At 38.9% G+C, this 26,036-nt stretch overlaps 1 protein-coding gene across 1 annotated transcript in view; it reads right to left on the minus strand.

The window, feature by feature from the left end:
- The window catches only part of LOC139454061 (leucine-rich repeat and coiled-coil domain-containing protein 1-like), a 543,549-nt gene that overhangs the window by 84,876 nt on the left and 432,637 nt on the right, over window positions 1-26,036 (minus strand). The window contains exons 10-12 of the mRNA XM_071235554.1: window positions 19,629-19,728; window positions 3,190-3,308; window positions 2,367-2,501 (exon numbers count right to left, since the gene is read on the minus strand). Coding sequence (XP_071091655.1) covers window positions 2,367-2,501; window positions 3,190-3,308; window positions 19,629-19,728 — 354 coding nt within the window. The remainder of the gene's footprint in view (window positions 1-2,366; window positions 2,502-3,189; window positions 3,309-19,628; window positions 19,729-26,036) is intronic.

A 26,036-nucleotide genomic window follows, 5' to 3' on the forward strand; every position in this document is an offset into this window, starting at 1 on the left:
GGATATCTGTCCATATCTGCTGGAGCATGTTTCGAAGTTCCTGGAGTGTCTGTGGAACACATGGTTGACATCGAAGGCGCCAATCCATCTCATCCCACATGTGCTCAATTGGTGATAGATCAGGGGAGTGAGTTGGCCAGGGGATGACAATTACATTGTTTTGTTGAAGAGAACCCTGAACAAGTCCAGCAATATGAGGCCGGGCATTGTCATGTTGAAAGGTAATGCCTGGGCCATGACGACGCAAAAACGGTAGAACAACAGGGCCCATGATCTCGTTGCGGTAGCGCTGTCCATTGAGATTTCCCTCTACCACTATCAAACGGGTCCTCTGTCTTGCTGAAATCCCACCCCATACCATAACGCTGTCGCCCCCGAACCGATCTTCTTCCATGACACAATGATTGACGGAACGTTCACCTCAACGTTGGTACATCCGTCCATCGCTATGGCTGCAGTGAAAACGATACTCGTCAGTGAATAGAACTTGTCCCCACTGCATGGCTGTGCAGCTGTCTGCACCACTGTAGACATGCTTGACGGTTGTGTCTTTTGGCGACAAAACCTGTGCACATCTGAGGCAACGACGTACAATTTGTGAAGATATTCATCGAAGGCCAGGGATGCTTCTTGCAGTCACTGTTGCTGGCTGGAAGCAATTTTGTAAGTGTGTTGTTCGAATCCAGTTGTCTTGTTGATTATTGGTTAAGGGTGGCCTGCCACTCCGAGGATGGTCTCTGACTGCATTCGTCTGTTGCCAATGTTGCCATAAACACCAAATGGCATTTCTGTGGACGTTAAATTGTCTTGCAACATCACATTTACTCGATCCTGCTTCAAGCATACCAATGACTTGGAGATGCTTATTTTCAGGCGTGGCATTTCGTAATGTTGAGTAACTGCGTTATTTTGTTGTTTTTCTGTGAGGTTGTTGTCAGCACAATGCTAAACAATGCATATGGAATCCCGTTAATGCACATGTTTTTATACCCATTCTTGGGTAGTGAAATGCATGGGGCTTGCGTAAAAGTCAACTTTTGCATGGAATGCATGCTTTTCTGTAGCAGTTGTGTTTTTGTGACTTGATTCCATACATGTACTACAATATTGAAAACCAAAATATTAATGTATTTCAAATGTACATAGTAAAGATGCAACTTAAATAACATGACTTAAATACAAATTTTCCGATCATTGTATTAAAATTCTTTAAAGTTACATTATTGGGTAATTTTGAACCGAAACACCGGTAGTTTCTGAGAAAACGTGTGCTACTTCCAGCTTAGTTTACGAGACAATACACGTTGTAATCTTAATCTCTGCATATAAAACAATGCCAAGTAGAACAGGAAATACAATTTAATCAGTAATTCATCATGTCTAGGAATGTTTTGTCTCAAATTTCAAAATTGTATTAACCAAGTTTAATTGTTATGATCTGTTCATTTCCCAGAATTTGCTGAAGGGATATGATGTTATTTTTTTCTGCAGAAGACAAACACGTTTTTAGTGCAAATGTAGGGATTGTGAATGTGATGGTGATGTAATTCATTCCGATTCACTTTAGAGACGGGGTATATATATTGGCATCGATTTTGAAGGCTTGTATACGTGGGGTCGCTTTATAGACGGCATTATACGGTAATGGTATAAGGCATCTAACATATACACAAAGGATGAGTTAAACCCATAGTCCTGAGGAAAGAACTATTGGACAGGAAATAATCCTCCCCATGGTCCAGATCAGAATCTGTGTGGTTGTTGTGATTCAAGAGAGTCACTGGGATCCCGAGCAGGTCATCCTCTAACGGTGTCCATGACTCCATTAAGCCGTTGGTTTGGTTTGTTGTTTAACTCTACACTCAGCAATATTCCAGCTATATGACGGTGGTCTGTAAATAATCCAGTCTGGACCAGAAAATCCAGTGATTAATATCATGAGCATTGATACACGCAGTTGGGATTGATGACATGCATCAACCAAGAAAGCATGTCTGACCACCCGATCCTGTTAGTCGCCTTTTACGGAATCTTCACGGGTCAAAAGTTCACAATAACTCCATGGTGACAACAAGTCACTAATGTTGGCATTTTTTTCTTACAGGCCCTCATTCTTTCTGACTTTTATATGTTGAATAGAAATAAAGCTTCAGTCATCTTGAGTGAATGCATGACCAGATTCTTTTATATATGAATCTAAATAGCTTTTGCCAGGGCTCCGGTAAAACACTTCCAGTTCGGACATTTTGTACCTACTTCTTGACACCAACAGTGGATACACGGGTAATCGGGGGTCGGGTACCTGGGTAGTAAATTTGGACTTGTTCCAGCCTTAAAGCCAAGCATGTGAACCTTGTGCCACCTACCTCATGAGCTTCTTGCTTAACTCTCTCCCTCTCTTGTTTCAGGACTGTCTCCTCCATGGCTCTCAATGCAAGTTTATGTGACTGCTCATTTGCTTTGGAATTTGTCAATTCATCAGTTAGATCTCCAATTCTGTCCTGAAAATATAGAACATAACTCTATTACTATCACACATACAACCTTGCAACAGGAGGAGACAGGTCTCACTGAATCCTGTACCTTATACCAGCCATCATTTTGTTTGGTATTTTGGGGGTGTTTAACACTACACTCAGCAATATTCCAGCTATATGAAGTCAGTCTGTACATAATGGAGTTTGGACCAGACAATTGAGTGACTGACATATTGAGCATCAATCCACGCAATTGGGTAAGAAGACATGCATGAACCAAATCACCAAGCCTGACCACCCGATCCCGTTAGTGGCCCAAGCAACTGAGGGAATTTGGTCTCACTGAAGATTGTATACCACCTGGTAGAGACTTTAGACTTTAGACACTGGAGTCCCAAGAATTGGTCTTGTCAATTTCACTAATCAAATTCCAAATAATAACAGTATAATCTACAGGAAATAATGACAATAACTGAGCCTGAATTCAAATGTTTTTGAAACAGACTGTCAGTGTGGTGGTTAATATGTCCAGTAGCATAGATGTATCATTGGCAGAAAAAGTTGTCTTCATTTTTAAAATTTAATATCTAGATGTGTTTTCCTTGTTTTATTAGTCCACCTTCAGAACAATGCCACTGATAAAAACCAACATAATTAATTCTTCATGATGAATCCGATAAATGTGAAAATTGAAAAAAAACATGACACCAACCTTCAAAGTTTGGTTTTCTTCTATCAGCCTCATCTTCACCTCTCTCTCATTCATCACTGCTTTTTTCAGGTGGCCAGTAGCCTCCAGCGCTGTGGTCTTCGTGGCACTGTCTTCTTTAGCTGGGGAGAACAAGAGAACAAGAACACTGGTATAGCAAAGGAGTGAAAATATTGCTGAATCAGTAGGGTGAAAGTAGGGTGTGAGAAGGTTGTGATTTTGCTGTGTATTGGGGGGGGGGGGCACACACACATGAATTGATAAATGTCTTGGAGGACAAGTCATTGCATGAGTGAGTGAGTGAGTGAGTGGCTAGTCGAGAGAACAAGGGGGGAGATGAGTCGAGTCGATGAGTTGAGCTAGTTGGTGAGTGAGAAGGTGACAGAGTGAGTACACACTGCTCTTATCTGATACAATCAGACAACAGTACAAACTACAGTTGAACAATAAACTTTTGTTGACTGATCAAGATTCACGCAGAATAGAAGAACATTTAGGAGATAAGAATTGGACTGAAATCCTGATAAATGAGAACTAGCATGTGTTTTTTGTGCCCATTCATGGGTTCTCTACAGTGTGCCACTGTTTTTCTTGAGATGAATCAGCTCCACAGTCATGGAGACAAATAAGTGGAGTTTCCATTGAATGGCTAAAGTTGTATCCAAAGTAAAAGATGTAACTCATTACTCCTTCAGGAGTAACAAAATAAAATTGTCCCCAATTTGCCTGTAGCTCACCTGACATGGGGAAGCCAATGTTTGGGTACATGCATGGACATACAAGGGGTAGCTGAAAAGTCTTGAGCCAAACTACCAGATGTACAGTACAAACAACTCCATCAATGCAGTCTATCAAAGATAGGCTCAGAACTCTTCAGCCACCCCTTGTGCGGTGGACGAAATGAACAAAAAAAATATCGTCAGAATTTATACATTTTTCAATTTGAATAACCATAAGCTTAAGACCCTTGCGATCAGAAAGACCCATGAACATAATTTGATTCAATCCAAATAGTGCCTTTGTAGAACTATTATAAGAAAACAATTTTCACAATAATCCTGATCATGTGAAAATCATGAAGCCTCAAACAAAATTGAAAATCCTTACAATCTTCATGATTCACAACAATTTAAGCTTTCCAGGCTGTGTGAGATCAGTGGCGAAAAACTCCTGAATTTCCTGTTGCCTCCAACTATGAAATGGGGGCATTTCATACCAGTTAATACAACCTCCTTTGATCAAATATGGTACACTGGGACCATAAAGTTGATATGACATCTGAAAGTGAAATTGACAGTGAATGTGAACGTGAAAGTGACCAAGACACCACAACAAGGCACCAGATGCATCCAGGAACATACATGCAAAACAAGGTTAAGATCTTGAAGAGTACATCAATACCAGCCAGCTTCCACACTGCCTACTACCGCCTCCAGTGCTCAATACTGCCTCCGTGGCCTAGTGGTAGAGTGTCCGCCCGGAGAGTGGAAGGTTCGTGGGTTGATCGCCATCCATGTCATACCAAAAGACGTTATAAGATGGTACTTGTTGTTACCATGTCTGGCACTCGGCATTAAGGGGCTGGTCGGCTCGGAGTCAGTATACTGCGTCTGAGTGGGATATGCTTGTTAAACTGTGGCATGCTATCTCAGTGGGCTAGCACTATAAATCAGCATCAGTCCGGACTAAATAAGTGCAATAATCTTGGACGCGACATTAAACCCCATTTCACAACACCTCCAGTGCTCAATCAATCCAGCAAGCAAAAACCCCTCAAATATTTAATTTGACTTTGAAATCTGATATTCTTGAAGTTACAAGAACATAAAATTGTGGAAAACAAATCATCAATCACTGAAAGTTAATGAAATTAAATTGTTCATTTTACCATCTACTATACGATAGGCTCTTCAAGCATGATAAGTTTGTTTTCCAATAATGCAATGACCTTCACATTATGGTTGGAAAATCCCTTCCTTTTAATGTTTATTATCAGTGATGTCGATGACCAACTGATCAACGCAGGAGGAATAACAGCAGACTATCAGACTAAAAAACGAGGCAAAAACAACAGGCTCAGAGACTGAAGAACAATTTAAAAACAGCAGACTAATAGATTGGAGCAGGAGGCCTAGTGTTCCAGTTTCAACTCTTGCCTTTCATTATGATAGCAGAAACGAAGACAAAAGCATCACTTGTGCATCTTTCTGTGGAGTCAGAGGCTAATAAACTGTCTGAATCCATGGTTGTATCTTGTATTAAGTGGCATACAGAGTGTCCAAATGTGCGTGACAAATGTTATATGGTATGTATATTGACAGTGGCAGAGACAGACAATGATCTTATTACAGACCTCACAACATCCCAAAATAAGAACTTTAACTTTCTTTTATGAGGGTCCTGATGGGGAGGTCCCCACCATGGTCAGTCATATTTGAAACTTTTAGTCAGTAGTCAGTAATTTAGTCAGTGGAAACACACAGCGAATAGCGTAAATGCAGACTGTCACTCTGTCTTCAGTGAAACTTGGAGGCAGCAGGTTCTACTATCATTTCATTATTGTAATGTGTTCTACAAATGCCAAACACTGCCTGAATTTGTTGTATAGTTAGATCTAGTAATAGACAACATTAATGAGGTTTTAGTACAAATATGATAAACAGTACAGTTGTCATTTACACAAAGCATCAGTTGACATTTCACGTTAGTGTCTGCAATAAAGATTTGAAATATCTTTCATTAACGTTAGTTTTATAATGATGTTTGACGATAAGGAGTATATCCCATCAGGACAATCATTTAGGGGCCAGCTTGCTGTATTTGTTTTTGAATTCGAAAAATATACAACAAAATGCAACAAACAAATGTTTGAACCATGCTCTGCTTAATTATGTACCATTTACAGTCAAATTATGGCATCAAAACCAGTTTTTGCTGATTTTACGAAGAAAATTATTTCAGCCTTCTGTGAAAAGCCCTTAACCTCACTTTCTGCTGACTATACAGACTACCCAATCAGGGGCCTCTTCACAGAGAATGGCAAAAGACAATGATTGAATCTTCTTTTACACAAAGTGTATAGACCTTTTTCTGACCACATGTCTTTTTCCATAAGAACCCCACAATAATCAAAAGTAACAAAACCATTCCCATATTCATAAGAAATCTCAGCAAAAAGCAAAGTTGATTGTACAATTCTGACTCACACTCCAGAGCAGTGGTGACTCAGAATAACACCACTGCCACAGGCTAATTTGCATATCACGTGACCAGATTTTTTTCTTGTTTGTAAACAAACACGCTTTTTCAGAAATCAGTAAAGATCAGACTAATGCAAGTATTTGGGGGCGCTTAACGTATTGTTTTGCATAAATATATAGATATGCTACTACAACTGTGACAGTAAGTTGCATGACAAGAAATATTTATACATCAAAGTGACCGTATCGCTAGCTCTCTGTTGGGTTTCGATGACAGCACGTGGAGCCGTACAACCAAGGACAAAGGATAACTACGCAAAAACAAGTAGATTTTCACGTATTAGGGTACTTTCTTAATGAACTGTAACTATTCTTTGACATTTGTTTATGAAAATGTGTAGACTTGTCAAACATGAAACGGATGAAAAGCATATGCAATGTCTTGAATGGACTGTGAAGGATGTGATGCATTGTCACATGGCATTGGCCTGTGCCAGAGGTACAATGCTAGCTGGCTACCGGCTGCATGGAACTCTGGGTAGGACAGTGATTCTGACTATATCATGAGCATGTGTTTATGAATCACTATCAAATAGAGATGATACCAGGTGTTTGTGAAAAGGTGAGCGTATCCTGCCCCACCGGTGGCACCATCACAAACACATGCAAAGGCAAGCAACTGTTCTGAAAATAACATATGGCACAAGTCAACATAGAGAATTGCATCGGACATTGTTCTTGTCACTGATGCATAAAATTTAGAAATGCCCTTCATGTTTCTACCTTATAACTTATTGAAAGCTTTACTGAGGCTTTGAATGTTGAAACCTTGATCAAACAACGCCTGAGCAAGAGCTGTATGACACTTATTGAAATCTTGGTTGAATGAGCATGCTCAAATGCACCTCAAAAGTTGTGAAATGTAGACACCAAAGGCTGGAACTGCTGGAATATTGCTCGACATAAAGGGACAGTTAACCATTGGAAAGTTGAAGTCATCCCTCTTGTCATACCGTCTAGTGGAGAGTATTTTGTCCCTCTGAATCTTTATGGTACAATGTGTGAAGCCCATTTCTGGTGTCCCCCACCATGATATTGCTGGAATATTGCTAAAAGCGGCATAAAACCATACTCACTCACTCACTCACTGAATCTTTATGCATAGATCTAAATATGAAATAGATGAGGCAGTCTCACTGGTCTCTCTTTATCTAGTTCAGTTGGGTAAATCAGTGGAAGAGAATTGCATATTTGATGGTTATTGACCAACATCATCGATATACCTGAAGCTAAAGTTAAACTTCTTTGCCAAATTACATTGCTTTTACTTTGCCAATCTGATTCGTATGCATATCCTATCAAAAGAATTAGATCTTGAAGTCAAATGCAAACTTATGTGATGACCCCTACTTCAACTGCAATGCAATCATTCCACAAAATAATCAATATGCATCTGTTTCTTTATGCATGCCAGGTCCTCCATTTCAAAAGAAAATTTAATAAATACTTTTTTGAGATGGTCTTCTAGGAAAGCTGGCAACAAGCTGCCCCAACAGGGAAAATCAGTCCTGACATACTTCCTTTCCATGGCACCTGACCCTGTGTATGTTTCTCAAATCAGATTTATCACATCACTTGCTGTCCGTAAACTGTCTCCATGATTAAATAATACTCAACATTAACCTATTCAAGGACAGCTAAAGCCATGATTTTTTTATGTGTAAGATCATGGAGTCGCAGGCATGATTTTCACCAAGAGTGGATTTTTATGAAACATTTGTACTTATTAGGCTCTAAGTAACAGGGGACCCACAGTAAACAACATTTGGTATGAGGGGCCTATTGGCCCCTGGAATACTTAGGGGAAGACAAGCATTGGTATCTTTCCACTATGGTCAGGAATCGCCAAGGGGAGATAAACACGGAGAACTAAAGATCTATTCTGATCCAGAATCTCCAAGGGGAGATAAACACGGAGAACTAAAGATCTATTCTGGCCCAGAATTGCCAAGGGGAGATAAACACGGAGAACTAAAGATCTATTCTGGCCCAGAATTGCCAAGGGGAGATAAACACGGAGAACTAAAGACCTATTCAGGCCCAGAATCTCCAAGGGGAGATAAACACGGAGAACTAGAGATCTATTCTGGCCCAGAATCCCCAAGGGGAGATAAACACGGAGAACTAAAGATCTATTCTGATCCAGAATCTCCAAGGGGAGAATAACACGGAGAACTGAGGATCTATTCTGGCCCAGAATTGCCAAGGGGAGATAAACATGGAGAACTGGGGATCTATTCTGGCCCAGAATTGCCAAGGGGAGATAAACATGGAAAACTAAAGATCTATTCTGATCCAGAATCTCCAAGGGGACACACACATGGAGAACTAAAGACCTATTCTGGTCCAGTTTCTCCAAGGGGAGATAAACATGGAGAACTAAAGACCTATTCTGATCTAGAATCCCCAAGGGGAGATAAACATGGAGAACTAAAGACCTATTCTGATCCAGAATCTCCAAGGGGAGATAAACATGGAGAACTAAAGATCTATTCTGATCCAGAATCTCCAAGGGGAGATAAACATGGAGAAGTAAAGATCTATTCTGATCTAGAATCCCCAAAGGGAGATAAACATGGAAAACTAAAGATCTTTTCTGATCCAGAATCTCCAAGGGGAGATAAACATGGAAAACTAAAGATCTATTCTGATCCAGAATCTCCAAGGGGAGATAAACATGGAGAAGTAAAGATCTATTCTGATCTAGAATCCCCAAGGGGAGATAAACATGGAAAACTAAAGATCTATTCTGATCCAGAATCTCCAAGGGGAGATAAACATGGAGAACTAAAGATCTATTCTGATCCAGAATCTCCAAGGGGAGATAAACATGGAAAACTAAAGACCTATTCAGATCCAGAATCTCCAAGGGGAGATAAACATGGAGAACTAAAGATCTATTCTGATTCAGAATCTCCAAGGGGAGATAAACATGGAGAACTAAAGATCCATTCTGATCCAGAATCTCCAAGGGGAGATAAACATGGAGAACTAAAGAACTATACTGGTCCAGAATCCCAAAGAGGAGACAAAAATTGAAAACTGGGGACCTATTCAGGCCCAGAATCCCAAGGGGAGACAAACATGGCATATAGATTCAAAGCTACTGTAGTTTCAAATCCCTACAACAAACAGAAGTATTCTTTCTCATTTCCCCATCCCTGTCTCCACTTATCAGTCTTCTCTGAAGGCATGGAGCAGTAAAACACATATCTGGGGTAAGAGAGTGACTGCAAGATCCAGTACATGGCTGATGGCAGCTGCTCTGGCTCTCCCAGGGCAACTCAAGTATCAACAAACCTCACCAATGCTGGAAGAAACATGTTCAATATTGAAAACAACCACGGTATCAGGCATCAATGATCAATATGTGGGATGATCTTCTTGCTTGTGGGGATGACACTCTCACATACAAAGACATTTTTCTTGATGCTTCCATATGATGATCGATGACAGCTTGACACAAGATCCTCATGGCACTCTCACCAGCTCACTTTTATTTAATCCAACTGCGTGTGACTTTATCTGGATATAGTCAGGTCATCCAGAGCTAATGTACTCCAAGCCAGTGAACCAACAGACAAATCTAGGATCAGTCGCCTCAATTCTAAGGTTTAGATCAGATGCTGCATGTTAGATGCTATAGATGCTATAGATTTTACCACCAATAAAGCATGTCCTTAACCATCATGGACCATAAACACAAATGAGCAGGATGCACTTGTTTATAATTCGAAGAGGATCAATACATTACAAAATTGCAATGAAAATATTCCACAGCCTTATCTGCCTTAACTATATTCTACAGAAGGACCGTGGAGCTCAAACATGCCATCATCAAGTGTCACAGATGACTTGGACTAATTCTATATACCTTTTATATTTTATGAAAAATGTCATTTCATTTGCATTGACAGAAGGACCTATCCAAGAGTCCAAGATGTGTTTAGACTGATGGTAAGCTTTACATACCATATTCAACGTAATAAGCATCCAGCGTGCTCTCAAATTTAGAAAAAGGGGCTCTTATTAGAATATAATTTTGGTGAGAAAAAATCATAGTTGAAAGATCGTAAATTTCTTGGTTTATGATGATACCGTGAAATGATACAAAGTCTGTGTGTATTATATACGACAGATATATTTTCCAGAATTTAATTGCCCATAATTAAGGGTGCATGTAACACACGAGTGCGTACTATACATGAATAAATAAGTCTTATGTACATTGATCAATTGGAAGGGGTGATAATTGAGATCGTTCAACAGCCAATATATTAGCAAATATCGCTTATTAGAGCAGGGTCGTTATTATTTTGAATACAGTATTTTTAACTACTTTTCATTTCAATATGTTTTTAAGCCTGTTAGTCAACGGTAATCTTAATAATGCTTAGGATGTCATCTTGTCATTGGATCTTGTCATTGGCTAACACAATTTGTGAAACAGATGTGGTGAGGTGGGGTTTAACATCATGTGCAAGATTATTGCACTTACATAGTGATGTGATGTGTTGTGCTAGTCTAGACTTATGCTGGTTTTATAGTGTTAGCACACTGACATATCATGCTACAGTTTACCATGAATACCCCACTCAGACACAGTACACTGACTCAGAGCCGACCAGTCCTTGTGTTAGCCCATTAATGCCAAGTGACAGGCCAGGACTCAACAAGTACCATCTTTTCACGTCTTTTAGGATGACGAGTCTGAAGATTGAACCACCAACTTTCCGCTCTCTGGGCAGACAATCTATGCATCAGACTACAGAGGCGGTTTAGAAATTTTATGAAACAATTAAACAAAATTTAATTTTGTTTTGCGTGTTAACTTGTTTGGAATTAATTAAAACATCTAAAACAAATAAAAAAAGATTTTTAGTCTCCATCCAACCATTAAGAAAACTGCTAGCAAATTAAAAAAAAGATTATAAAAAAATTCAGGTCATGGTTGTGATCAGATGAAAAGGAAATCTTTGCAAGGACAATTAATCCTCTATAATTGAAAGCCTCATTTGTAGATTAATAAGAACTTGAGTTCCCCATTTATCAAATGAAATAATTTCATTAAAACTACAATGATCTTTATGGGCAGATTCACTCAGCCCTTGGAGGTTACACAAGTGGACAGGATGTCTGTGGAGGATGGTGCAAGGATGAAATACTTAATTTCACTGGAAATAACAAATCCCTATCAGGAAGTCTGACAGGGCATGAAAGGATTACTTTCCAAGGCGTCAAAAAAGTCTGCTAGCCTGAACTTGGCTCTCAGCTTGATTTTCAGTAGGTTTCAGAGTAATTATATGGACTATGATTAGCTGAGTTTAAAACACGGAAATTAATATTACTAGCCATGGGCCTTGTGGGTAGAATCACAAACTCATTTCCTCAAACACTAAAAAATATTTAAAAATAAATCTCCACTAATGCTTGTTTATTTCTGAGATGAGCAAAATGAATATTAACAGATGAAATTACATTCATACCTTAATACAGAGCCATTGACCATGCTTCAACTCTTGAGGACAGAATACAGTAAACTACATTTATAGTGTGTGAGTGAGTGAGTTGGGTTGAATGCCGCTTTTAACATTATTCCAGTTATATCACAGCGTGTCAGCTTAATGTGGGAGGAAAGCCCAAAGTCATGCAGGTCCTAGACGTTTACCACTTCGGTGAAACCCACGAGCACGGGTATGGTGCTGACAAACCTAGAAACATAATCGGGTGACCCGGGATTCGGACCCACAATCATAGGTTTCTGGCATGCCCAAGGGACACAACTCTGCACAGCGAATCGCTGCGTCTTAGACGACTCGGCCACCCGTGCCCCCAAACTACGTTTATAACTAACACGCTTATAACATACTGACAGATATAACGAAATGTGTCTTGAACCCATCCATTTGCTGTATATATGCTGTATATATGCTTATGACGAACTACAGTTATAACAAACTTAAATTAGTGGTCCCTTTGAATTTGTTATAACCATACTTTACTGTATATTGATCATAGATTTCCATCACCATCTGCCTCACATAATTTTATAATGCCCAGGTACCTGCAGACAACGCAATCTCAATGTGTGTTCCATTATTTCTTTTACTTGATGAAATACTCTATATATACATAGCTGGTATTTTATTGAATTATAACGTATTTTAGTTTATATGCTCCCCACTAAACAAGCAGGTAAAAATTGAGTTACCTCCCCTTACTACCAATCATGCTTTTGTTCAAGCCTATTCCAGTTACATCACAGCGTGTCAGCTTGATGTGGGAGGAAGGCCCAGTATTGGATGTTTAACACCTGCAGCAGGGGTATGGTGCTGACAAGCCTTGAAACACAATCAGGACAAAACGAGATTTGACCCACGTTTCTGGTGTGCTCAAGGGATACAACTTAAACAACAGGGCCACCCGTGCATCCCAATTAATGTTATGGCTTTGGAGAGGTAACTTGTATTTCACAGACAACAAAAGAAGTGAAGGAAAGTTTAAGAAAAAATCTGAATGTTGAACAAATTAATGCTTTTTTCCCCCAATTTGCATGCTAACTGTACTTAGTTGAGAATTGTAGACAAATCCCTGACCAATCAGATAATTAATTTACTGTGGCTTAATTGATATCACCTGAGGCCGCAACACTTCACTTTGTCTCTGCCACAAATTTGATACACGATACGATTATACAAACTTGACACTTTTCATCCGAAGAAAATATGTTCCATCATTAAATGGACAATAAGACCTTTAAGTAAATCCAACAAAGTAATTGTGGTCCAGTAACAGTAGATTGAGATTTATTAATGACCCATTTAGAAAATAATTGTTCCGGTTTACACTGTCTCACACCACAAGGATTCCAAACCGCCCTTGGCAGCCACATTGGGTAAAAAACAATCGGCTAAAATGGGATTCTGACTTTCTTAAAATCAGGTTTCTGGTGTCCCCTGCTGTGATATTGCTGAAATATTGCTGAAAGCAGCGGAGATGTTGGAACTTGGAACTGGAAATCCAGTGATTAATATCATGAGCATCGATCCACGCAATTGGGATCGATGACATACATCAATCAAATCAGCGAGCCTGACCACCCAATCCCGTCAGTCGCCTTTTACGACAAGCATAGTCACCTTTTACGGCAAGCATGGGTTGCTGAGGACCTATTCTACCCCGGAATCTTCACGAGTCCCTTATCTCCAGTGAGTTGGTATACACCAAAACAATGTTTACTTTCGATCTGCATGAACAAATATTTGGTTTGTTTGTTGTTTAATGCTGCACAATATTCTAGCTGTATGACAGTGGCTTGCGAATAGTCAATTCTGGACCAGACAATCCAGTTATTGATACAGCGAACAATGAACCATGCCATCGGGGTACAATGACATACAATCAACCAAGCCATCATACCTGACCACCCAATCCATTTGGTTGTCTCTTTCGACAAGCATAGGTTGCTGGGGACTGGTAACTGATAAATGTTTCACCAAGATATCTGATCTGAAGACATGTTTGTTCATTAAAAATGTGCTCCAAAATGCATCCGGAGCCTATAGATCGCACTTCACGTGCAGTCATGTTAGTTTTAAATAAAGTATCTGTTCTCCAAAACGCACCTGATGCATAACGATCGCATCGCCTGAACACACCAACTTATGGCTGTGACTGCACATGAAATGTGAGGGTTGTGAACAAATATATAAGGTGGTAGCTTGCATCAATTAGTTTAGTTGGTGAGAGTTCGTTAGAGAGTTCATTAGAGAGCTGGTGTTAGATAGTGTTAAGACTCCCGTAGGAGTAATCAATACATTAGCATACAGTAACTGTTAGAATTAGCATTAGTTCTAGACATTTAGTTTCTTTCATTTGAGGTTTATTCATCTTTCCTTCACATAATAACAGGTAATCATGTTTAGTTCCTTATAGATCTTCATAGTTTTTAATAGGTTATCACGTTTAGTTCCTTGTTTCATTTTAAAAAAAGGTAAGTCATACAAATTTAAGATTAGTTTTCATTTAAGTTAAACCACGCTAAAAAATATTCAGTTCCACTGCGCAACAATATCTTTGAGTGAAAATGACTGTTACTTACAGAAGTATGGCTTATTTGAAATGGAGGCAGTTTTGGCATCAATATAACATAACATGCATAGGTGATGTTAAAAACATAAACTTGCAATGTGATCCTGAAAAAACAATTATTGAAAATATGATCAACCATCAATGTGCTGAGTTTGGATAAATTGTGCCAAAACCTGGAGTTGGTGGGAATTTGATATTAAAATTAAACCATACACTGGGAATTTGGATTCAAAGAATTGGTAAACAAAACAAACTTCAAACTTTCAGTCCAGCAAATATCGTTGTTAAACTTGACTTCATGGCGCTCTTCAAATTCCTGGGGGGGCATATGTTTTGGTTCAGTTTTCTATCATGCTGGACAGAAAGTGGGCAAGGGTTGTGATGGGCTGCATACCGTATTTCCTCCATTAGACGCCGGCCTCTAATAGAAGCCGGGTCAGTTGTTCAGTGCAAAAAATAGAAGCCGGACCTCTAACAGACGCTGGGTCGATCAATTGATACAATGGTCATAGTGGTCATAGTGAAATTGGGGTATTAATAGAGGCCGGGCCTCCAAAAGACGCTGGTTAAAGGCTTGTCCGAAATAAATAGAAGCCCGGTCATCTAATAGAGGAAATACTGTACCAACAATGAGCAGTGCAGGATGTCACACACTGTAAGGTTTGAACACATTGTTAAACTACCGACTTTGTTAGACAAGTCAAATTTTCCTTTTAGTTGAGAGTGAATAGAGTGAATAGGGTGTCAAGCTGCTTATTGCAATATCCCAACTATATCATGATGGGGCCCCCCACATGTAGACCGTTGACAATTAGACGTGAACCACAAGGACGCTCCACTACCTTCATCTACAATGAAACTTCCAAAGTTATACTTCAACAAAATATGTAGTATGGACAATTTACTGGTTAATAGAGTGAGTGAGTGGGTGGGTGGGTGGGTGAGTGAGTGAGTGAGTGAGTGAGTGAGTGAGTGAGTGAGTGAGTGAGTGAGTGAGTGAGTGAGTGAGTGAGTGAGTGAGTGAGTGAGTGAGTGAGTGAGTGAGTGAGTGAGTGAGTGAGTGAGTGAGTTTGATTTTACGCCATTGGTTACTTGAGTGAGTACATGAGTGAGTTTGATTTTACGCCGCTGGTTAATTGAGTGAGTGAGTGAGTGAGTGAGTTTATTTTACGCCGCTTTTTAGCAATATCACGGCGGAGGATACCAGAAATTGGCTTCAAACATTGCACCCATGTTCAGAATTGAACCCAGCTCTCGGCTGAAAAGCAAACACTTTAACCACTAGGCTACCTGACCGCCTCTACTGGTTAATAGCATAATTCTCAGGTGACAATCTTAAAAATTCAGGAAGTGTTCAAAATAAACTGATTCGAGATCAGAAACTTCATTTCATATCCACATTTGACACATTTTATTTGTTTGTTATTTAATGCAGCACTCAGCAGTATTCAGCTCTAAGACATCTACAGCAACTACCCACAGTGTCAAGGTAAGATGACCTGCCAACAACCTGGTCACAGAGTCTGATCCCTTCACTTGCCTGTCATGATCAGCACAGGGTGCTGGGGACCTATTCTTATCTGGAGTCCCCACACTCACAAAATAGATTAAAAGCTGAACCATTTTAGTCCTTTTCTGCAGACAAATGATCATTGACATCTTTGCAATCTCTGCCCTCAGCAAATTACAGAAGCTAAATAATCACCTGTGTCTCACTTTACAAAAATAATTGGATGCATTTCAAGACAAAGCGATTATTCAGCTTACAGTGAGTGAGTTGGGTTTAACGCTGCTTTGAACAGTATTCCAGTTATATCACGGCGTGTCAGCTTAATGTGGGAGTAAAGCCAGTAGCTATTCAGCTCTCAGACGTTTACCACTTCGGTGAAACCCACGAGCACGGGTATGGTGACGACAAACCTAGTAACATAATCAGGGTGAACCGGGATTGGAACCCACTATCACAATCACAAGGGAAGCAACTCTGCACAGCGAATCACAGCGCCTTAGACGACTTGGCCACCTGTGCCCCCATTCAGCTTACAAGAAAGTCTGTTAATCTGAAGTTATTATAAATTTGAAACTAAAACATATTATTTACTTTTTCCAAGTAATCTTAGACAATTTAGCAAAAGATTACATGGGTTTTGAGTTATAGGATAATATAAAATAGGATTCCTGTCACATTCACTTGCATTTCAAAAGATACTGTGATATTTTTTTGTGCTTTCAGGTCCCGGCATTTCTCAAACACAAGTGTACATCAAACTTGTCACATAAATAATACTGCACTAAAATCTTCTTCAAACAGCAGCCACAAAAATACCAAATCATGTAGTTTACATCTATCATATCTGTTTAGTCAAATATATACATATCTTGTCATTATCTCTACAAATATATGTTGTGAGTTCTGAATAAATCAACAGCAGAACTGACGATGATGATAACGACGATGACAACAATAATCATGTTGATGATGATGATGATGATGATGATGATGACAACAATCATGATGATGATGATGAAGGAACCCTTTCACTGACTCTTCCAGTTGGCAGCAACAAAAACTCAAAGCATTTTGTCCAAAATGACCTCTATCAATAATTCAAGAATTAAGTCACAACATGTTCTCATGACTTCCTAAAAATGTCCATGTAAAAAATGTTGTCCCACCATCGAAAAATTCCTTCCACTTTTTACTTCATGCAACCAAGAAATATTGGTCCAACATCTACAGAACTCTTGGCATGGCATTTGTCCTTTAGCAGACAAAAATTTGATCGGAAAAGCCATAAGACTGTTTATTATATAAAGACTTATGTTATTTATAAGATAAACAAAGTGATAAACTTACAATTATATGATCCGAATATGCAACTGAGGTTGCCTAGCAGGAACTACTAACAAGCAACATACATCCATGCTATGCCTTCTTCTCAATAAACTATTGACTAACGTTCGTTCCCCAAATGCTAAAATGTGTTGCCGAAACATGGTGACAAACATGGCTGCAAGTCACCTTGCACAAAATGATAAATAGGGCAGGTCACTAAAACACTGTATTCATACACAGTTTCTAAAGCTACTTTACTGATTGAAATTACATCTTAAACATTTATTATTTCAAGATGTTAGTTCATTATATATGATAAAGAGGTTATCTAGTGTGTTTCCATAAGCCTCTCATGATACAATTTTTATTCCTAATATAAGATATTTCTGATACACAAACTCAGGAAACAATCTCTACTTCCTCCAGTTTCTTTTGGAAATACAGTATCAAACATGGTCATAATTAACTCCAAAATTGTATTGTTATATCCGTAGTCCTTTACTTGCGAAGCTGTGATCCCCACAATTCAAATTATTTTGTATCATTCATAGTCTAGTGTGTAAAAAGTGTTTTACTTAGTACTTAGTTCAACTAGCCCTGACAATCTAAAGAGCACATATTTTTGGATTACATTCATCTCAGCTTCATAACCTCTTTTGACAATTCATGCCAACATTAATTATTAAGGATGTGATTCACATGAAGAGTGAATACTTATGTATTTCATCATTCAAAGAGGGAGAGAATGTATATAGGTATTTGGGAACAATAAAACAATGTGAGGTGGGGTGTTTGGAATTGAGGTGGGCAGAGATGAAAAGCAAAAATTATAAGCATGTGCAAATAAATTTGAAAAAAAAATGTCTTGTGAACCAGAATAAAAAAAATTATATTTGTTTGTGAAAACTTAATCTTTTAGTGCATGAAGTGCATGAAGTCCATTATCCCTGCCTGAACTAGAAGCTCTACACACAATCAGAACTTTTTCTATAATCGTGTCTCCTCATGTCTGTGAATGTATTGTTGACCAAGATGCAAATCAGGGCATGACTTGAATTCAAACCAATGGTCATAGGTTCCGGCTTCACCAAAGGAACACAACTCTGCACTCTGACTCAGTGTATGAAGCCCGTTGGTGTGTCTACAGTTGCCAGAAAGCTCCAGACACATGATTACTGACTATCTGAATAATCGCATGTCACCTCATTTTTGAGAGCATATATTGCTTCAACACCATGCTAGACTGAAGCCTTCTCACCACAGAGGAAAGCCCAAGATAAACTAAGATGGAGGTAGTAATCCCCGTTGGGACTGCCAAGGTTTTGTGTACCACAGTCAGACCATGTTTGATCAATACAAACGTAATTGGCGAGAAATGATAACAAATGAGCCAGATAAAGTATATCTTTTACACATAAACAGACTTTCACCTTCATGGCCTTGCTTCTTTCTGGATAAGAAGCGATATTTGCTGGGTCATGGCACCAATGAGGGTCAAGGTGAGCCAGTGAGTGTAGTTAGCTCCACACCAGCAATGTTCCAGAGATATCAATTTCTTAGACCATTGTGTCCCAAAAACAAATAAATTGGCATATAATTAATAATTAATGCTATCGCCTTGAGTAACTACCACAAGTCAGGATTGCAACGTCATGGTGTGTATTTTTTTGCAGCGAGTCTGGACTAAAACAATTAGATCGGCCAGTTTCTTGCTGTGTGTCCCTACAGTAGGTCAGGACTAAAAGGATATGGTCAGCCAGTTTCTTGCTGTGTGTCCTAAAAGGATATGGTCAGCCAGTTTCTTGCTGTGTGTCCTAAAAGGATATGGTCAGCCAATTTCTTGCTGTGTGTCCAAAACGGATATGGTCAGCCAATTTCTTGCTGTGTGTCCAAAAAAGGATATATGGTCAGCCAGTTTCTTGCTGTGTGTCCAAAAAAGGATATGGTCAGCCAGTTTCTTGCCATCTGTCCTGAGAGGATATGTCGGCCAGTTTCTTGCTTTGTACAGTAGGTCAGGACTAAAAGGATAAGGTCAGCCAGTGTCTTGCAGTCTGTCCCTACAGTAGGTCAGGATTAAAAGGATATGGTCAGCCAGTTTCTTGCTTTGTACAGTAGGTCAGGACTAAATGGATGTGGTCAGCCAGTTTCTTGCCGTCTGTCCTGAAATGATATGTCAGCCAGTTTCTTGCTTTGTACAGTAGGTCAGGACTAACTGGATGTGGTCAGCCAGAATCTTTCTGTTTGTCCCTCCCTACCTTTAGCTTGGACTGCACAGATATGATCAGCAAGTTTCTTGGCTGCTTGCTCTGCTTTCCATCGTCGTTCCCTCTCCTCCTCCAGCTCCTGCATCAGGTGCTGTAACAGAGTGTGGAACTTAGTTTAGGATTGCGAGAGTGATGAATCGAATAATCTGTCAATCGATCAATGCAGAAAGTCAAGATGATTAACCTGCTGAAAGGTAAAATTATACAGAACACTTCATAATGTGAAATTTAAAATCACAGTCAAGACTGCAGTTTACTGGGCAAATAATGGAACGGTCCAAATTGAATTCATAGTTACACAAATAAAAAATACAGACTAACTATAACTATGAATTCCTGTGAGGGGTCACAACCGTGCTTATACCACTACTGGTGACTCCCTATTGAGATAAGTGTTTCCAATAGCACTCTTTGATGTTTCACTGGTCTCCCATGTCTTTAATACTGTATATCTTGAAATTAAACGCGAGCCTGAATTAAATGCGAAAAATGCGAGTGGTCTTGCTGGCATTATTAACTATCTCATTTATATCAACAGTAATAAATTTTGGATAGCAGAAATACCAACTTAGACATACACTGAAAACAAACAACTATGTATTCCACATCATTGTTATGTCATTCAAACACTAATTACATCCTGTGAATTGTCACTGCTGGGGTCAAGACAAGAGTTCAACTAACTTATGTCATCACTGATAACACCTGCAAGTCCAGACAGACGCCACCCTCGGAACACAGTGTCTTTCTTCTTTACGAATGCGTCAAAGGCCGACAGGAGCCAGCATGCATGCATTGTTTTAGCGGAAGTACTCTACTCAGCACTAATAAGCGGTGCTATTTGAATTGTTTGATAGGCATTACTTAGAAGTTAACGGATGACAAGGTAGACACAATTTTATGGATAACAACTTCTTTAATACTGTGAAAAACGACGTTTCGTAACAGATCCTTATGCCGTTGTCAAGCTATTTGGTGTGTGATTGGATTAATGTAAGGTTGGATTAAAGTGAAGGGTTTTCTGTCAACCTGGCAGAAGACATTTTCTTCAGATTTAAATCCACTGATGCTTGAGAGGAGGGTTGTGTCGCATTAATATTGAGTCGCATTAATGGCTAGGGATCAGCGTTCGCATTCTTTTGGAGACAAATTAATTTTACTATTTATAGTATTCTTCCAAAAGTTATGTTTATTTTATTCCTTCATAATCGTATAAGCTGAACATGATACTGACATTGATTATCATATCCTATTGTCTGGAAGCGACAGCTGACAGCGTGCATGTCCAGCTGGTCGTTGCTTCATTACATTATGATGACCAATCACAATAAGAGTCTAAATATAGAATGTCTTCGATTACTTCAGTGAAAGAACTGTTAAATTTGTTAGTGCTAGTGATGTGACATTTTCTATCAATGATCAACATTTAAACTTTAAAAACGAGTACAGAGAATTTTAATTTTATATATAATATGATTCATGAAAACAATCTTAGGAACAATGTGGTTATCAGCCAAAAACATATGAGTTTTTTTTAAGAGCTGGGTGAGCTAAAAGGTACCGCTAATGTTTAAAATGTCAAAAGAAAAGATGGACACTGAACAAAAGCTGCTGTCATCATTGATATTCCAGTATTCCCTTCCTAAATACTGAGAACTTAAACCTAAACCAACACTAAATGCTATAATTTTGTACAAAATGTATCATCAAAAGAGGAAATATTCATCAAAGATCAGATCAGTCTGTCTCAGAGGAGCAGATGTTTACAGAGCAAAGGAATGCATTTTGAGAGAATAAAAGTCAGGGCCAACATGCAAGGGTCAAATCAAGGTCAAACTAAATTTCTTGAAAAACAGAACATGTAATGAGCCTCCATACCAAATTTCATAACATTTTGAAGAAAACATTGGCCCACAACATAAATATATATTTCAATATGGGATCAACTTTTTCTGTAAAACTGGGCTGTCCGATGTCAATGTCCATTGCCATATCGAAATCAGATAAGAATTGCATAAAAAAGTTTGGGGGTCATCATTGGTGGGAATATGTGTACCAAGTTTCAGCTTCAGGTGCACTGGTTTAAAAATAAGAAGATGGTTGCAGGACATGACAGAAGCTCACTTTTTACTTTGGGCAGGTGAGCTAAAAATTAAGACTCCTTCCTTTGTTGTTTATTTGTTTTCCATCAACTGTGCTATAAGTTCAAAGCCAAAAACAATTTATAAACAAACAGTTTTAATAAGCTCACATTAAACTTAAACATTAAAACTTAAAGTTTTTCATGTCAAGTCATGATTTCCATTCAAATTAACTATACTTATATGAAATAATCAGGTGGCCCTTAACTTCATTTGAGTAGTATAGTTCAATTTAATACACAGGTTCATCTTCATCTTCTATTAAAAAAAGGGAGGTGGGGTAGTCAATTAGTTAAAGCGTTCACTCGTCACGCTGAAGACCCCAGGTTCGAATCCCCACATGGGTACAATGTATGAAGCCTATTGCTGGAATATTGCTAAAAGCAGTGTTAAACTAAACTCACTCACTCACTCACTCATTCTATAGAAACAGTTCTTTTCTGGACAGGTTTTATGTCATTGTAACTGACAGACAATATTTGAATTCTTCATACATTGCTTATTCATAGCTTTTAATGATCTACATGATGTCCCAGGTCTTCAAATTTCAATTTCACTTTTGATTATTTTACTAAAACCTCTAAGTTATCTCCAGAGTTTAATATTCTAACTTGAAAATTTCTATTTTGTCTTGGTGCCCTCTTCCATGATAATTACATTCCAGCTTCATATTTCAGACACAATTGAATCCAACAGCAAACAATTTGAGACGTAGCTGGATATTTGCGCTATTAAATATATGTAAAAAAAATCAAATACAAGTAATTTTAGAGCTATTTTTCTCAAATTTGAAATGAAGAAATCCTACAAATGATTATAATCGACAGATGAAAGTTTCACAATTTTGTGTGAACTTTAAATTATGTTCTAAACGTTGTCAGCTTCCCATTACCGTTGAATGTTTGAATGTAACAATAACTTTTATGAGATAATTCTGTACAAAAATAGATAACATGGCATTAGACTTCTATTCTGTCTGGATGGTAAATGTATGGAAACAGCTACAAATGTTTCTTTAAGGCAGGAATACAGACAGCCATTTCAATCTTTATTCATATGTGTCATTGACCAGAAGCACATACGTTAACATACAGAAGTGTGGCCTGCTCCACCACCCTGTTCAACTTGTCTGGAGACAGACAAGGGCGCTTAATATAATATTAAGGCATTTATCCTTTACAGTAATCAGGATTAGTTTTGACAGGAGGATAATTTCTATGATACAGACAGATTATTCAAAATTATGAGCTATATGTGCAGTAAACAATTATTTCTGATCAGATATCGACTATAAGCAATTACTAGCCTGTAATGACACCGTCTGTGGCCACCGAAGGGTGTGATCAGTACTTGGCACACAGCCATTCTTGGATATTAACTCAGACAATGGTCTTCATCACTGATATACACCACATTATACCACCTAAGTCACTTCCTGTTGCAGGCTGACTGTCATGTTGTCCATGCAATTGTAACAAGGCATGGATTCATCCCACAGATGACATCCTTACTTTGTCAGTTTGGTGTTAACCTCTTAAGATTTGTTCATGTGGACCAGAGATGTTATAAACCTACTGGCTGTTTGTGTAACTCGATATGGAGTTTTTTAAAATTGTGGTACCACCTCGCAGGAGGGCTTACAACGATTGTAACACCTCGCAGGAGGGCTTACAACGATTGTAACACCTTGCAGGAGGGCTTACAATCATTATAACTTCCGTTCAGATTGTAACATGTAATGAAATGTAAAATCAAATGACAAATGTTTTCTTTATATTCCCGAGGATCGAATTCGCAACCTTCATATCTGTACGACAAGGCTACAGAGGTGTTGATAAGAAGCACTACTTCTTAGGATGTCCTTTTCATTATCAGTATGTCAGCACCAGGCTGTACAATGAATGAGCGTCAGTCAAAGCAAAACGTGTAATAGTCTCAGCCTACGAGACACACGTGCAGATTTCGTGCTATTGCGAGACGCACATGCAGATTTCGCACCGTTGCGAAACCCACACGCTGAGGTCACTGGTTTCATTGAAACGAGTTCACGATTGCAGGCGATATTTCATGTCTGATACAGGTTATACATTTGAGAGTTTATATTACAGTTATTTCATTAAAAATGCTGTCTATGTGATGAGTCGGTTTTTAAGTTGGACAAACCATGTCTCCTCGAGATTACTAGAGATTGTAAACCCTCTGGACGTTACCTCATGTGAGGGTTTACAATCTCTAGTAATCCCTCGGAGACATGGTTTCTCCTACACATAATGCTATCCCTGGTCTCTGTGTGGACAAGGCATCCCACTTGGGATCAGAAGGTTTGAATGCCATCATGAGAATCAGACATTTTATAACATGCACCCAATGTGGGGCTGAGCATGTTCATGTAATATTTGAGCATCACGGGACTCGATCAAGATGTGGAGGTATAGTGTTGCCACATACTTGCAAACTTGGCTGTCTACAGTTATCCTTGATCATCCAGTGTATTATATCTCCATTCTGTTGTGATGAATATCCTTGACCCATTAAATTCTCAACAATACCTTCATTTTGAGCCTGATTAAAACTTAAATATCCGACCAATTAAATTATTCTCACAAGCAGGAGAGATTTTGTGCTGAGTTTGACATTTGAGTGAAATATGGATGGAGTGATGTCTGTTCCAAAATGAAGCTACTGTGGCAAATTGGTCCAGCATATTTATCAAATAGAATGGAGATATAATACACAAAATGATTAAGGATGGTCTTCAGTCCTTGTCTTGTTTTTCATTGCTTCTTGAGCGACCTGTTTTCTTGTGCCTTCCATTATTTGTGATGGAAAGGCATCTCTTGGCTACCTAGGTCAGAACAGCACCCTCTGCTTGTCTTAAGAGGTGACTAAACTGAATTGGATGTACGGAATAATTTAGATAATTTACAGGCTTCCCTGATACAGTTTGAACAGTGCTGACAGAAGCACAAAACAACATTCCCTCACTCCCAATCAATCTGCTTTGCACAAATTAATATTTGTACACGTTACCAGTAATCATCCAACCAAACACTACAGACCTATTTGTTTTCAGTCGACATTGTTCTGGAAAACAAAAAGTAGTGTGATGGCTGTATTCAAATTCTGATTTTGATGACTTGATTGGACCAACATGAACCAGCTGTACTGCCTCTGTACCATGACGAGGAAGACACACACCACTTCAGCTTCATCAACCCAGCAGGTCTGGAAAACAAGCCCAGCATGCCAAGCATGAGGCAAACCACTGACATTATGGACAAATTCCACAACACTAATAAATAACATAAACATTTCAGAATCCCAAACCAAATGTACTGGTAGTTGCTGAGAAGATACAAAACATTTCACTAATCTGATTTGCTTTCATTAAAAAAACAAATAATTATTTTTATGAAAATACAATGAACAAATATGAAGTCCTGTTACAGTGCTGGATATGTTCCTATAAATTTCAGGCTCATTCTTTCAGAGGGTTGAGAGAAGAAGTTAGCAGACAGAGTCCTAAAACTTCCAATAAAAATGAATTAACAAAGTTTTCAATGGTCTTGCAAGGACAATAAGTGACTTTTGAGCTGGTAAAGGTGCTCCACCTTCTACAGAATAATCTTACAGTGGGACCGCCTCTGTTGTCTTGAGGTAGAACGTCCGCCCCGAGAGCAGACAGTCCAGGGTTTGATCCCTGGATGCGTCATACCAAATGACGTTTAAAGATGATACTTGTTGCTACACTGTCTGGCGCTCAGCATTAAGGGGCTAAAACAAGGACTGGTGGGGCTCGGAGTCAGTATACTGTGTCTGAGTGGGGCATTCTCGTTAAACTGCGGCATGATATCTCAGTGGGCTAGCACTATAAATCGACATCAGTCGGGATTTTTACAAACAGCCACACACACATGTGGATGCATGTCGCTATATAACTGTATTAATCTTGGACGGGATGTTAAACCCCATTTCATCTCACCTATTACCATGGTGTATTTGATGCAGAGATGAGGTGTGCCTTCAGGAGATGATAATCTCTCACACAACCCCATCTACATCAACATCAGAGCAGTGGACTAATTTGACTTCATGAAATAAGACTGGTGAGGAATCACGGCTAATTAACCTGAAGGCAATAGCAGTTTAAAGCAATTACTAACATGTTTGTTTTAGATCAGTTTCATGAACCAACGTCCCTCGCTAATTGGAATGGTTACTTGCAAAGCGTTTCGAAAATAGAGGGTATCATTCGGGA

The sequence above is a fragment of the Haliotis cracherodii genome, unplaced genomic scaffold (genome assembly GCF_022045235.1).
Source record: "Haliotis cracherodii isolate W230 unplaced genomic scaffold, xgHalCrac1.p SCAF_10, whole genome shotgun sequence".
Taxonomy (NCBI): domain Eukaryota; kingdom Metazoa; phylum Mollusca; class Gastropoda; order Lepetellida; family Haliotidae; genus Haliotis; species Haliotis cracherodii.